Here is a 14,062-nt window from a genome sequence, read left to right as displayed (position 1 = left end):
GTTCTCACTATATTTACAGCATACAAACAGTGTATTCTGTTATCTTAATTTCATTTTCTTGGAGTAAAAACACTGATGAGTACAATACAGATGGAGAATGAGAAAAAAGCCACTTGTAATATTTATCTCCTGTCTTGTCTTTTTCTATTAATTACCATACTCTTACTAACAAAGCACATCAGATTTTTCCTAATCTGATAAAATCCTCTGTAGAGAAGCTCATGCAGTTTAGCTGTTTATGTTTAATTTAAAACAGTGGGGATGAAGAGGTTGCTCAGTAGTTAAGGTGTTTTCCTACAAACCCTAAAAACCCAGATTTGACCTTGTAGTACCCATGTAAAGCCAATGCACTAAATGATGCATGCATGCATCTTGAGTTCATTTGCAGTGGCTAGAGGCCCTGGCACACCCACATTCTCATATTTTCTTCCTCCCTCCCTACCTCTCTCCCTTTCTCCGTGCAAATAAATAAAAGCATTTAAAAAGACAAAGTGGATTCTTAAAATTGTAGTACACTAAAATTTATCCTGAACACCAAATGAAAATGGGTGACTTACCAGTTAAGGTACTTGCCTACAAAGCCAAAGGACCTAGGTTTGATTCCCCAGTACCCACGCAAACCAGATGCACAAGATGGCACATGCATCTAGAATTTGTTGGTAGTGACTAGAGGCCCTGGAGTGCCCATTCTTTCTCTTTCTCTCTCTTAAGTAAACAAGTATAATTTAAAATAAATAAAATGAATACTTTGACTTTTATATTCTGTAGTATATTGGGGACAAATATATATCTATTAATTATCTTGTCTTTCTAGTCCTAACAGGGGCTTTACAGAAATGCACTGTATGAGTGGCCACTCTAATTTCGTGTCTTGTGTATGCATCATACCCTCAAGTGACATGTACCCTCATGGACTAATTGCCACTGGAGGAAATGACCACAATATTTGCATTTTTTCACTGGACAGTCCCATGCCACTTTATACTTTACAAGGCCACAAAAATACTGGTAAGTATAACATACTGCTATTTGGAAAAATGTCATTCTGTTGGAAGTAAGATTTACATATCCTTTTTTTTCTCAAGTTTTTAGCTGTTTGTTAGTGGAAATTTTCTGGACTTAGTTCTGTAAGTTCTGTGTCTCAGTTCCCTTGTAAATTTAAAGATTGACATAATAAAAGAGAATTTTTCTTTTTGTACTGGGCATCAAACTCAGCCTCATGCATGCTAAGTAAGCTTCTAGCACTGAGCCTGTAGCCCAGCCTGGATAAGTATAAAAAGTAAAGTATACAGTTATAAAAGGAAGAGGCTGTATCATTTTTACATACTTCATGCTATTTGTGCAAAGAAGTTATATACTAAGGAAAACTTGAGGGCATTTCTTTGTCTTTTGGCATTATCACTGTATTAGTGCAGCAAACTGAAGTCTGAAAAGGAGTGTGTTTAAGGATCTGATATCATTGAAAAAATTTAATACTTTTGAATATTATTTTGTGTGATTTATGTATGTTCCTGATTCTATGATAATTCTGGATTTGTGTTCTGCTTAACAACTCCTCCTCTTCCTCTTCCTCCTCTTCTTCCTACTGGTTTTCTTTTTCTTTTTCTTTTCCTTTTTTTTTTTTTTTTTTTTGTGAGGCAGGGTCTCACTGTAGCCCAGGCTGACCTAGCTGGCACTCACTCTGTAGTCCCAGGCTGTCCTTGACCTCATGGTACTCCTCCTACTGATGCCTCCTGAGTGTTGGATTTAAAGCCATGTGCCACCACACTCTACCCATGCCATTATTATTTTCTTTTCAAATTTTATTAACAATTTTCATGATTATAAAAAAATCCCATGGTAACCCCCCACTGTCCCCTTTGAAACTCCATTCTCCATCATATCCCCTCCCCATCTCAATCAGTCTCTCTTTTACTTTGATGTCATGATCTTGTCTTCCTCTTATGATGGTCTTGTGTAGGTAGTGTCAGACACTGTGAGGTCATGGATATGCAGGCCATTTTGTGTCTGGGGGTAAAACGTAAGGAGTCCTACCCTTCCTTTGGCTCTTAAATTCTTTCCACCACCTCTTCCGCATTAGGCCCTGAGCTTTGGAGGGTGTGATAGAGATATTACAGTACTGAGCACTCCGGTCACTTCTTTCTAGCACCATGATACCTTCTGAGTCATCCCAAGGTCACTGTCACCTGTAAAGAGAAGATTCTCTACCAAAAGTGAGAGTAGCATTAATATAAGGGTATGAACATTAAGAGACGTGCTTACTGGGCACATTGATGAGCATTGTATATACATTTATCCAGACATTAGCAGACATTACACCCCTAGGGCTCATGACTACCCCTGTTTTAAGTTTTCATTATCAGGGATGTGTTCCCTCCCATGGAGTGGGCCTCCAATTCAATTAGAGGGCAGTTGGTTTCCACCATGACAGATGTACCACTATTGCACCCCTTGGCTCATTTGGCCTGGCTGGCCAAATATAAGGCTTGCAGTGTTCACTGTTGAGTATCTTCACTGGTGATTTCTCTCTCTCCCATTGAACTGCATGCAGAATGGCTTTATCCAGCTTTCTGTCAGCTGGTCTACATGGAGGAGGTTATCAGCTCAGTTCCATCAGGATTTCTCAGTGGCCTTGCAGCCCAAGTATGTGGAGTATTCAACAATAGGGTCTTACCATCTATTCCTGGTGGGAAGCCAAGGGCCTCGGCAATGGCCTATAATGTTTTGGGGACATCAGGGACCTCCCTGGCTAACAACTCACTGGAAGGTATTCCATCCTGGCACTGAAAATTTTGTAGCAACAATCTATGGCTCCTGAGTGTCGCATTGTCCAAAAAAGTAGAATTCCAAATGATTTATTTATATCCTCTTAGATTTTGATTAGTCTTCCCTCCACCTTTCCTTTACTCAATCTCTTCCCCTGACCTCACTTTGGGCCTTTTCACCCCCATTAATCTATTCTTCTACTTACATATATACAAGACCATCCTGTAAAGTACTCCCCTCCCTTCCTTTTTCCTTTATATTTCTTTTCTAGTTTACTGGCCTTTGCTACTGAGTTTTCTTCCTACTCACACAGAAGTCCAATCATCTGTAGCTAGGATCCACATATGAGAGAGAACATGTGATGCTTGGCTTTCTGGGCCTGGGTTACCTCACTTAGTATAATCCTTTCCAGATCCATCCATTTTCCTGAAAATTTTATAACTTCATTTTTCTTTACCAATGTGTAGAATTCCATTGTATAAATCATTATCCACTCATCAGTTGAGGGACATCTAGGCTGGTTCCATTTCCCAGTTATTATGAATTGAGCACCATGCCATTATTTTTAAATTAAATATTTGATAATGCTATTTTTTTCTTGTAAAGGATCAGTTATTAAATGTTTTAGGCTATTCAGGCCTTATGATTGCTATCATAACTAGTCAGCTTGTTCAAAAGCATGGCAATTTTATTTTTGCTAATGCATACACATACATGCATACATACATACACACACACATATATATATTTATATGTATAATATATATATACATATATGTACTGTGGTGTGTGTGTGTCTCCACATGTTTCTTTGCCTTTTGGCTGAGAAGCCTGGAAGTACAACAGTCAAAGGCAGGCAGCACACCTAATGTCTAGATTTAAATTTCTCAGCACCATTCTTCAGTAAATGGATAAGAGCTCCTTTAGCAGAACTGGTTGTTTCCAGGACTTGGCAGGAAACATGACAAAAGAGCTAAGGAGTAAAAGATTGCTTAAAGAGGTAGGGGCATGTTAAAGAACACAAAGACAATCTAACAAAACTTGTAATACTCAAAGCCAAAATAACATGAGGGGACAAAATGAATATTGCATTGGAATGTATATAGTCTAATGAATATTCAGAGTCCACACTAATATTAGTGAATCCATACAGAGAAGGTGAAGAAAGGCCTGTCTCATCAAGTACTCTTCAAAAGGGTCAACCAAGTTGGAAAGCATAAAGAAATCTTAGGCGGTAGGTTCTATGGAGACATAAAGCTAATTTCAGTACAAGTGGTTATAATAAATTCAAGTGTCTGGAATAGAAAAAAAAGTACTAGTGTAAAGATGGTTAAATTTGAAATGGTTTATCCTTCAATGAATAGAACTTTTCCAGTGTTACGTTTCCTAGCTTTGATAATTTGGATTATGCAAGATACTAACTTTTGAGGAAGGTGCATTAGGAACATACTGTAACATTTCAGTAAGTCTAAATTCATTTCTAATAAAAAAACATTTGAGGGCTAGGGAGATGGCTGAGCGGTTTAGGCACTTGCTTGCAAAGCTGAAGGATCCAGGTTCAGTTCTCCAGTACCCACGTAAGCCAGATGTACAAGGTGGCACATGCTTCTAGAGTTCATTTGCAAGGCTAGAGGCGCTGGCATGCCCATTCTCAATCTCTCTGCCTCTTTTTCTCTCTCTTGCTCAAATAAATAAGCAAATAAAATATTTTTAAAAGGTTTGAAAAAGAAAACAGTTCACTTTGATTGCCACTTCTAAGTACCGTAATCAGATATCTGCTTGGACAGTGATGTCTTTCAGTCCTTCCTTCTATGGCCAAGCATATGTAGTATGTTATGGATCCTAATGGATGTTTTCTGTTCCCATTGTTTAGACTAGCTATGTATTTCCTGGGCCTCTAGGGTTTGTTATTATTTTGTCTTTTCACTTTAAGAGATTAAAATCAGCCTGACAATATACTTACTCTTCCACTCAAGCTCCTTGGAAGGCTGAGGCAGAAGGATCCTTTGAGACCAGAAATACTTGGGCAGAATGGGCAGTATGACAGGTCCCCATTCCTACCTCTATAAAGAGGAGTAAATAATAAACTTTAAAATATTATATTTTAGTACATGTTTTGCTAAAGCAAGCACAAGAAAAGAAATATTAAGCCGGGTGTGATGTTGTAGATCCTAGCACTGTGGAGGCAGTGGTAGGAGGACTGCCATGAGTTCAAGGCCACCCTGAGACTACATAGTGAATTCCAGGTCAGCCTGGGCTAGAGCAAGACTGTATCTTGAAACAGCCACCCCCCCCCCCAAGTTCTTTTGTCTAAATCTGTCTCATCTTCTGTTCATATCTATTTCCTGAGCTTGCTATACAATGTGATATATTCTTTGTTATGGTAAACACTCACCGATTTAACTTAGTTTAACTTAGTTACTCAGAAGGCTTCTGTCTTCAGTTTGTGGTGGCTCAATCCTGGACATGTTCATCACCTCATATTACACATGATTCTTACTTTCTTTTGTTGTGCTTTTCTATTTAATTTTTATCTTGTGCATATCTATGAAAGTCACTTAAGACAAAATGAGAAACAAGGAGAATGTTAATTTAAATGTAATTATAGTTCATTTATGGTTCCTTAATTACATTTTTATCAAAGAAACATTATTTTTCCTTGATGGTAATTACCCTTTTTCTCATTTCCATAATTTTATGTGTTGACTATTGCAAAATTTTGCATATGTTTACAATTTTATTAGCATACTTAGAATTGAACTTCAGTATAGCTTTTTTCAAACAAAATTTGTTTTCTCCTTTCCTTCCCCTTCTTCCCTCCTTTGTGCCATCCTCTCACCACTGTAATGGTTTTTTTTTCATGTTTCTATTTCATGTTTCATATTTCTGACAATTGTATGTCAGGATAGACTAGGTTATGAGATAGTTAAAAAAAAAAAAACCCTCCTAGATCTCAGTTGCCTCTGCCATTCAGTATGATGTAGTAGGGGGACTCAATCAGATTTTCTTAAGGACTCAGGTTGAAATGGGCTTTATTTCTACATGTGCTTCAGTAGTTATTGCAGCATCAAAGGACAACATGATTAAGAATGTGCTGGCTTGTCAAAGCATATACCTTTAAAAGTATGAGCTGCCATCTCACCTGTTGACTAATGCAAGCATCATGGCTTTGTCTGACTTCAAGTGCAGTGTGGAAAAGGAATAAGAAAATCAGAAGAAATATTTCCTTTCAGAAAAGGGAGCAGAGCAACAGTAGTCATTGTAAGTAAGTGGCTGCTTGAAGGAGCCACTTGGAGAGTTGAAAACCTGTTGTGATCAGTTCCCTCTGGTCTCAGTAAAGTGGGTTCCCATCCATTGCTCCAAAGCTTTGACTCTGGGAGAGTCTTTTCTAAGATAGCTTACATATGTATAATTTGTTCCTTGCATAATTTTACATCAAGATAATAGGACATTTTAAATGTATCCCATTACTGTTGATCTCTGATCTTGGTTCCATTAATTTTTTTTTTTTTTTTTTGTGCTCTTTTGTTTTACTTTGGAAATAGGGATCTCACTAAATAACCCAGGCTGGCCTTAAACTTGGAATCTTCCTAATTCAGCCCTAAAAGTGCCAAGATTGCAGGCATGTGCTACCACCTCTCCTTTGCATTGTCTTCTTATTGTTGCCTATTAGGGCCAGAAGAGAATATGTAGCCAATGTAGTCTTTTTTTTTTTTTTTTGTTACAAAGCAGGAATCTCAGGTTAAATATTATCTCTGTGGTCACGCAGCTTGTAAATGGCTCAGCAAGGCCTTAGATGTTCTGACCACAGAGCTTGTGCTCTGGAACACTGTGTTCTCCCTGGCCACTGAGCAGAACCATAATTGGCTAAGAAATTCTCTCTTCACAAAGTGATTTAATGTTGCAACATTTTAGTTATAAGTTGAAGATTTTTCTGCATGAAAATGTACTAACTAGCCAGGTGCGTGCCTTTCATCCCAGCACTTGGGAGGCAGAGGTAGGAGGATTGCTTTGAGTTTGAGGCCAGCTTGAGACAACATAGTAAATTCCAGGTCAGCCTGGGCTAGAGTGAGACCCCACCTTGAAAAACCAAAACAGAAAAAGAAAAGAAAATATGTTACTAACTAATGAATTTTTCCCCTTAGTTTGTAGTCTTTCATCTGGGAAGTTTGGGACATTACTTAGTGGCTCATGGGACACTACTGCTAAAGTCTGGCTGAATGACAAATGCATGATGACCTTACAGGTATAATATTTCTGTATGAATATTTTAAATAATAAGTATGAAGGTTCTGTAGCATCTTACATCGATACCCATTTTGCTCACAGGGTCATACAGCTGCAGTGTGGGCAGTAAAGATTTTACCTGAACAGGGCTTAATGTTAACTGGATCAGCAGACAAGACTATTAAACTGTGGAAGGCTGGAAGATGTGAGAGGACTTTTTCAGGTAATATCAGAGTAGACAACTTTTATAGTATGTATCATCACTTTGTATGTGCTCAGATGATTTCTTTCTCCAAGGTTTAGAAGCTGAAAGTGGTATTTGAAGAAAACATCAGTTTATTTGAGGACACTTCACGTGGGTGAATATAAATTTTTTTTTGAAACAAGCCCAACAGACTAGCTTTTTTTTTTATGTGAGAGTGCAAGAGTGAGAGAGAGAGAGAAAATTGGAGCACCGGGGCCTCCAGTCACTGCAGACAGATGCGTGCGCCCCCTTGTGTACATGTGTGACCTTACACGTTAATGTTACTTTGTGTGTTTAGCTTACATGGGACCTGGAGAGTCAAAGATGAGTCCTTAGGCTTCGACGGCAAGCACCTTAACTGCTAAGCCATCTCTCCAGCCCAATTTTTATGACATTTAATGTTTAATGTCTTTTTAAGAGTTAGAACTCATAAGACAACCAGGTATAGATTAATAAATAGCAAAACTAGAATATGTGTGTTTAAATATGTGGGATGTATATAACTTTCAATATGCACTTAAACTCTAGCTATAAATAACACACTGAGGCATCAGCTGTCTTACTTGTTCATTTTCTTTTGGCACTTGGGGTTGAACCCTGAGCCTTGTACTTTGAAGCACATGCTTTACCACTGAGCTGCATCCCCAGCCTCTCTGCTCTCTAATAGTAATGTCTGCATTTGTGATTTGTGCACCACTTATAGTTTTGGTGTGAGGTATTTTGTTGTTGTTGTTGTTGTTCATTATTTATTTATTTATTTGAGAGCAACAGACAGAGAAAGAGGCATGTGGGGATGGGTACGCCAGGGCTTCCAGCCACTGCAATAAAATTCCAGATGCATGTGCCCCCTTGTATGCATGTACAACTTTTCATGCTTGTGTTACTTTGTGTATCTGGCTAACGTGGGTCCTGGGGAATCGAGCCTTGAACCAGAGTCCTTAGGCTTCACAGGCAAGCGCTTAACTGCTAAGCCATCTCTCCAGCCTGTGGTGTGAGTTTTTGTTGTTTTTCCTTAAATGTTTATCACTACAAGAAGTCCTTTTGTGTAGACAAAATTGTCTGTGGATGGAAAATCAATGAGAGTTAAGCATCCTTCTGTTATTGATTCATATTATACAATACACATACATACACACTTAAGCTAATTAAGCTAAACCAACACATACTGAGCATGGGGAATATTTTTGATTTCTTGTTTGCTTTAGTAGATCAGAAGCTTCAGAGAATGTTTTCTTCTTAAATTTAGGAGGTATTCTTATGAATATTTTTATGATATTTATAATTTTTTTCTGGTTATTTTTTTGCTTTGTTTTTATGTTTTTGTTGGTTTTTGTTGTTGTTGTTTTTCTTTTAAGAAGAGGCTCATTGTAGCCCATGCTGACTGGAACTCTGTCTGTAGCCTTACACTGGCTTTGAGCTTATAGTGTACCTCCTACTTCAGCCTCCCAAGTTCTGAAACTAAAGGTGTGCACCACCATGCCTGGCTTCTCTGAATTGTGACTTTTTTTTCCCCTAAATATTTTATTTATTTGGGAGAGAGAAAGGCAGATAGAGAGAGAACAAATGGACATGCCAGGGCCTCTAGTCCCTGCAAATGAACTCCAGATGTATATGCCACCTTGTGCATCTGGCTTTATGTGGGTACTGAGGAATTGAACCCCAGGTCCTTAGGCTTTGCAAGCAAATACCTTAACTGCTAAGCCATCTGTTGTAGCCCCTGTTACTTTTATTCAAAAAAAAAAATTGAATGTAAAACATTGGGTGAAAATGAAGAATTGTTGGGATTAAATACTATTTCTGAAGGTTGAAGAGATGGTTCAGTAAGTAAAGTGCTTGCCATGTAGTCATGAGAACCTGAGTTTGGATCCCAAGTATCTACAAAAATGCCAGGCATGGTGGCTCATACATATAATCCCATCTCTGGGGAAGTGTAGTCAGTGGCTAGCTTGTATGACCAAAGCCGTGAGCTTCCGGTTCACTGTGAGACCCTGCCTCAAAAAAAGTGATGGTGGTAGGGAAATTCCAACAACAAACTGGCCTCATCGCATATGTGCCCACACACACGTGACTACACACACACACCCATCCACCCCCACACACATACATATAAGCCAAAAAATACCCTGAATAGTTTAGGAAATAATCTAGAGAAGATAAAATTAATGTGAAATAACTTTCCAAGACTGGTGATAAAAATATTGCCAAATCTGAAATACAAATTTTGGTACCAGGCTTTTCTACAGAAAAAAATAACATTAAAAAATATTTTAGGGCTGGAGAAATGGCTTAGCAGTTAAGGCTCTTGCCTGCAAAGCCTAAGGACTCATGTTTGACTCTCCAGGTCCCATGTAAGCCAGATGTACAAAGTGACACAAGTGTGAAAAGTTGTACATGCACACAAGGGGAATTTGATTGCAATGGCTAGAAGTCCTAGCATGCCCATCCTCTCCCCCCCTCCTATTTATTTATGAGGAAGAGAAAGAGGAATGGGCATGGCAGGATCTCTAGCCACTGTAAACAAACTGCAGATGCATGTGATACCTTGTGTATCCGGCTTTATGTGTGTACTGGGGAACTGAACCTGGATCCCTTGGTTTTGCTAGCAAGTGCCTTAACCACTAAGCCATCTCTCCAGCCCAACTTTTTGGTTTTTTTTTTTTTTTTTTAAATGGTTTTTCCAGGTAGGGTTTCACTGTAGCTCAGACTGACCCAGAATTCACTATTTGTCTCAGGATGGCCTCAAACTCATGGCAATCTTTCTACCTCTGCCTCCCAAATGCTGGGATTAAAGATGTGCACCACTACATCTGGCCTTAGCCCAACATTTTTTAATACATCTTACCACTTGTGCACTTGGAAGTTTAAAAATGTTAATTAAATATATAGTGCCATGAACCAAATGACCTTTCATTGATTTGTATTATGTTTTAAATCCAGGACATGAAGACTGTGTAAGAGGTTTGGCAATTTTGAGTGAAACACAGTTTCTTTCCTGTGCAAATGATGCTAGTGTTCGAAGATGGCAAATCACTGGCGAGTGTCTTGAAGTGTACTATGGACATACAAATTATATTTATAGCATATCTGTCTTTCCAAATTGTAGAGGTAAGAGTACCTCACTCTATATATTTAAAAACTTTTGTACTGTATATTGTTGTAATCCATTCTGGAGATGAAGAGAAGAGTGCTGATTTCTTAAATCAGTTTACTCTCTGACTAACTTAGTAATTGTATTTTTAAATTTTTTTTTCTTTGTTTATTTTTATTTATTTATTTGAGAGTGACAGAGAAATTGAGATTTGGGGGGTGGGAGAGAGAATGGCGCTCCAAGGCCTCCAGCCATTCTGCAAATGAATTCCAGATACATGTGCCACCTTGTGCATCTGGATTACATGGGCCCTGGGGAATTGAGCCTTGAACCGGGGTCGTTAGGCTTCACAGGCAAGCACTTAACCACTAAGCCATCTCTCCAATATGTTTCTTAATGTAGAAGTTTGTTTGGCAACCTTTAGATTCAGATTGGATGGCTGTGTTACAAAAAGACAATTGAGGGCTAGAGAGATGGCTTAGTGGTTAGGTGTTTGCTTGTGAAGTCTAAGGACCCCTGTTCAAGATTCAATTCCCCAGGACCCAGGTAGGTCAGATACACAAGGTGGCGCATGCATCTGGAGTTCATTTGGAGTAGTGAGAAACCCTGGTGCGCCCATTCTCTCTTTATCTATCTGCCTCTTTCTTTCTGTCTGTCTGTCATTCTCAAATAAAAAAATAAAAATAAATTCTAAAAAGACAATTCAGTGTCTGAAGAGAGACTTTATAAAATGTGAAATGAATAAAAATGTGAATTTTGAAGGGGGGCATGTTGGCACACACCTTTAATCCTAGCACTTGGGAGGCAGAGGCAGGAGGATCACTGTGAGTGACAAAATCTAAGATCTATATTAAATTACAAGTAGATTTAAAAGGTCAGTACACTGATATAGAACAATGTTGTTTGTGAATGTATTCTATTTATTCTAAGTAAGTTTTACCATTTGTTTTCACCAATTTTAGATTTTGTGACAACAGCAGAAGACAGATCTATGAGGATATGGAAACATGGAGAATGTGCCCAAACGATACGACTCCCAGCTCAGTCTATCTGGTGCTGCTGTGTGCTGGACAATGGTGACATTGTGGTTGGTGCGAGGTATTTATTTGCTAGTCAGTCAATACATTTTTTGCCAGTAGGCCCTTGGTAAGCAGTAGAGTGTACAGAGGTAAGCCATAGAAATTTCAGGTAATTTGGGAGTTTTCAGGTAATTTGGTAATTTGCATATTTCCATTACTGAATAAAACAGTAATGACACATGCTTTATTACACCAGGATTGAAGTTATATAGTCTAAACATGGAATACAAAAGAAGTTAAAGAAAGTAGATAATTGGTGTGTGAAAACTTGTGGGGAAGTTCAGTTGGATTTTGAAAGATGAGTTTAAAAAAGAGAAATTAGAATTTATGAGAAAAGAGACAGAATAAATTTCCTTTATGGGATGTTATGAGCATAGGTGATAAAGATAAATGAAGGAGGATTAAGGTTGGGGAACAGTGTGATGTGTGTGATAGTAGATGTGCTAGGATACCTGGGATGAATCTTTCAGTGGGGAAGCTAGGCATTCTTCAGATTCAGTGTTTGAGGGCTAAGGGATTGTCGTTCTTGACCTAAAAATGATCAGGTCAAAGATGAACTTGTGAATTAGTAAATATATGAATTGGATTTAACTAGAAGTAGCATTGACTAGGTAGGCAAATTAGAATCAACTATTGTAGTAGGGACATATAGTTATAAAACATTGACCTAGCACTACCAATAGATAAGAAATAAGCAAATGAGAGAATTCGGAGAAGAGATGAAAGAACAAAATAAAACCTTAAGAGCTGGAGAGATGGCTCCGCGGTTAAGGCATTTGCCTGCAAAGCCAAAGGACCCTGGTTCAATTCCCCAGAACCCACATAAGCTAGATGCACAAGGGGGCACATGCCTCTGGAGTTCATTTGCAGTGGCTGGAGGACCTGGCGTGCCCATCCTCTCTCTCCCTCTCTGCCTTTCTCTCTCTCTCTAAAATAAGTAAATTTAAAAATAAAAATAATATAGGCTGGAGAGGATGGCTTAGCAGTTAAGGCATTTGCCTGCAAAGCCAAAGGACTCTGGTTAGATTCCAAAATAAAATAAAATATTACGTGGGAATATGCCTGGAAACATAGGCATAGAGTACACACACATGCAAATAAAAATAAAATCTTAACTGGGTATATGTCTGGGAACATAGGGTAAGAGTCCTTCCCTGACACATGTGAGGCCCTTGGTTCAATTCCAGCACTGTAAAATTTTTTAAATAAGTAAATAAAAATAGTCAAAAATTAAAAAAAAAATAAAGTCAGGGCTAGGAACACAGGTTTGATTCCCCAGTACCCACATAAGCCAGATGCTCAAGGTGGTGCATGCATCTGAAATTTGTTTGCAGTGACTAGAGGCACTGGGGTACCCATTCTTTTTCTGTCTGCCCCTCTCTCCCTCTCCCTCCCTTCCTCCGTCTCTCTCTTTCTCTCTCAAATAAGTAAATTAATTTTTAAAATAAGTCAAAGGTGAAACTGATGTTAATACAAGGTTAAGAAAGAAACTATTTGGAATTCATTAGCATAAATACAGCTCAAAATAGCTAACTTGGGACTCCCTCCCTTAACTGAAACTGAGAAATCATAGAAATGAAATTGATAGTCTCACTGAGGTAAGATGGAATCTCAAATGTACTTTTGATTTGCATATCTCTAGTGGCTAATGAGGTTGAATTTTTAAATGTTTTTTTTATATCATCTTGTGAACTGTCTGTTCCTTTTATTAGGCCATTGATTGTGTCGTTTGTTTTGTTCAGTTTTTTAAGTTCTTTGTTTTATATATTATCATTACAGTATAATATATATGTTTTATAAGTTATTCTCTGTCAGATATATGGCTGGCAAAGGTTTTCTGTCATTCTGCAGGCTTATTTCTTTAGGTAGCTGTTTCCTTTGGTAGGTATAAACTTTAAATTTTATTTTATTTATTTATTTGGAAGCAGAGAGATAGAAGAGAGACAGACAGAGATTGGGCACAGCGGGGCCTCAAGCCACTGCTTGCTAAGGATGTAGCTTAGTACTTACTAGAACACTATTAAAATTAAAAACTAACAAATACAAATTTCTCAGTCTTTTGCCAGTAACTTTATTTGTGTGTGCAAAGGAATACTAGATGGTTTGTGTTGTGCTTACATGATTGGCTTGGTAATTGAACTCAGGCCAGTCGGTTTTGAAAGCAAGCTCTTGCTATCTTCCCAGCCCCTGCCAGTAACTGCTTTAAATACCTGAAACAGTAATGTGTTGTAGTGAGCATAGGGCTGTTCACAGAAATAACTGTTTTTTTAAGTGTGAGAAAAACTTCATTAGATTTAAAGAAGAAAAAGAAGAAAAGTAGAGAGCTGTTTACATGCGTAGGTGGTCTGCATAGGAGTGGGGTTGGAGCATCCCCCCACCCAATCTTAGGCCAGTAGGGCTGAGATGAAGGTTTACCAGACCAAGGAATTGGAAGTTCAAGAAAGGTGAACCATGAAAAAAGGCCTTGCCCACCTGGTAAGGATGCGTTTGTAATCTTATTGTTGTGGGCTTTACCCTCAGGCTTAGGTGAGCCTGAAAGAGAGCTGATTGGTCTGGGCTCTGGAAGGGTTGGCACAGCTGGGTGGGGCTGGAGCAGGCGATGAGATATTACATCTTTTTAATTCCTTCTGGGCCCATTCTGACTATTTCTTTCTTTTG

General features: G+C 38.4%; 1 protein-coding gene across 2 annotated transcripts in view; it reads left to right on the top strand.

Moving 5' to 3' along the window:
• Plaa (phospholipase A2 activating protein) overlaps positions 1–14,062 on the top strand; it is a 52,115-nt gene that overhangs the window by 13,733 nt on the left and 24,320 nt on the right. For both annotated transcript variants that reach the window (XM_045141876.1, XM_004658395.3), the window contains exons 2-6: positions 815–1,008; positions 6,912–7,012; positions 7,096–7,216; positions 10,175–10,342; positions 11,288–11,423. In XM_045141876.1, coding sequence (XP_044997811.1) covers positions 815–1,008; positions 6,912–7,012; positions 7,096–7,216; positions 10,175–10,342; positions 11,288–11,423 — 720 coding nt within the window. The remainder of the gene's footprint in view (positions 1–814; positions 1,009–6,911; positions 7,013–7,095; positions 7,217–10,174; positions 10,343–11,287; positions 11,424–14,062) is intronic.

This window comes from Jaculus jaculus, chromosome 1 (assembly GCF_020740685.1).
Source record: "Jaculus jaculus isolate mJacJac1 chromosome 1, mJacJac1.mat.Y.cur, whole genome shotgun sequence".
NCBI lineage: Eukaryota > Metazoa > Chordata > Mammalia > Rodentia > Dipodidae > Jaculus > Jaculus jaculus.
Note: the sequence above shows the minus strand (reverse complement) of the source record. Positions and strands in the feature narration are given on the sequence as shown.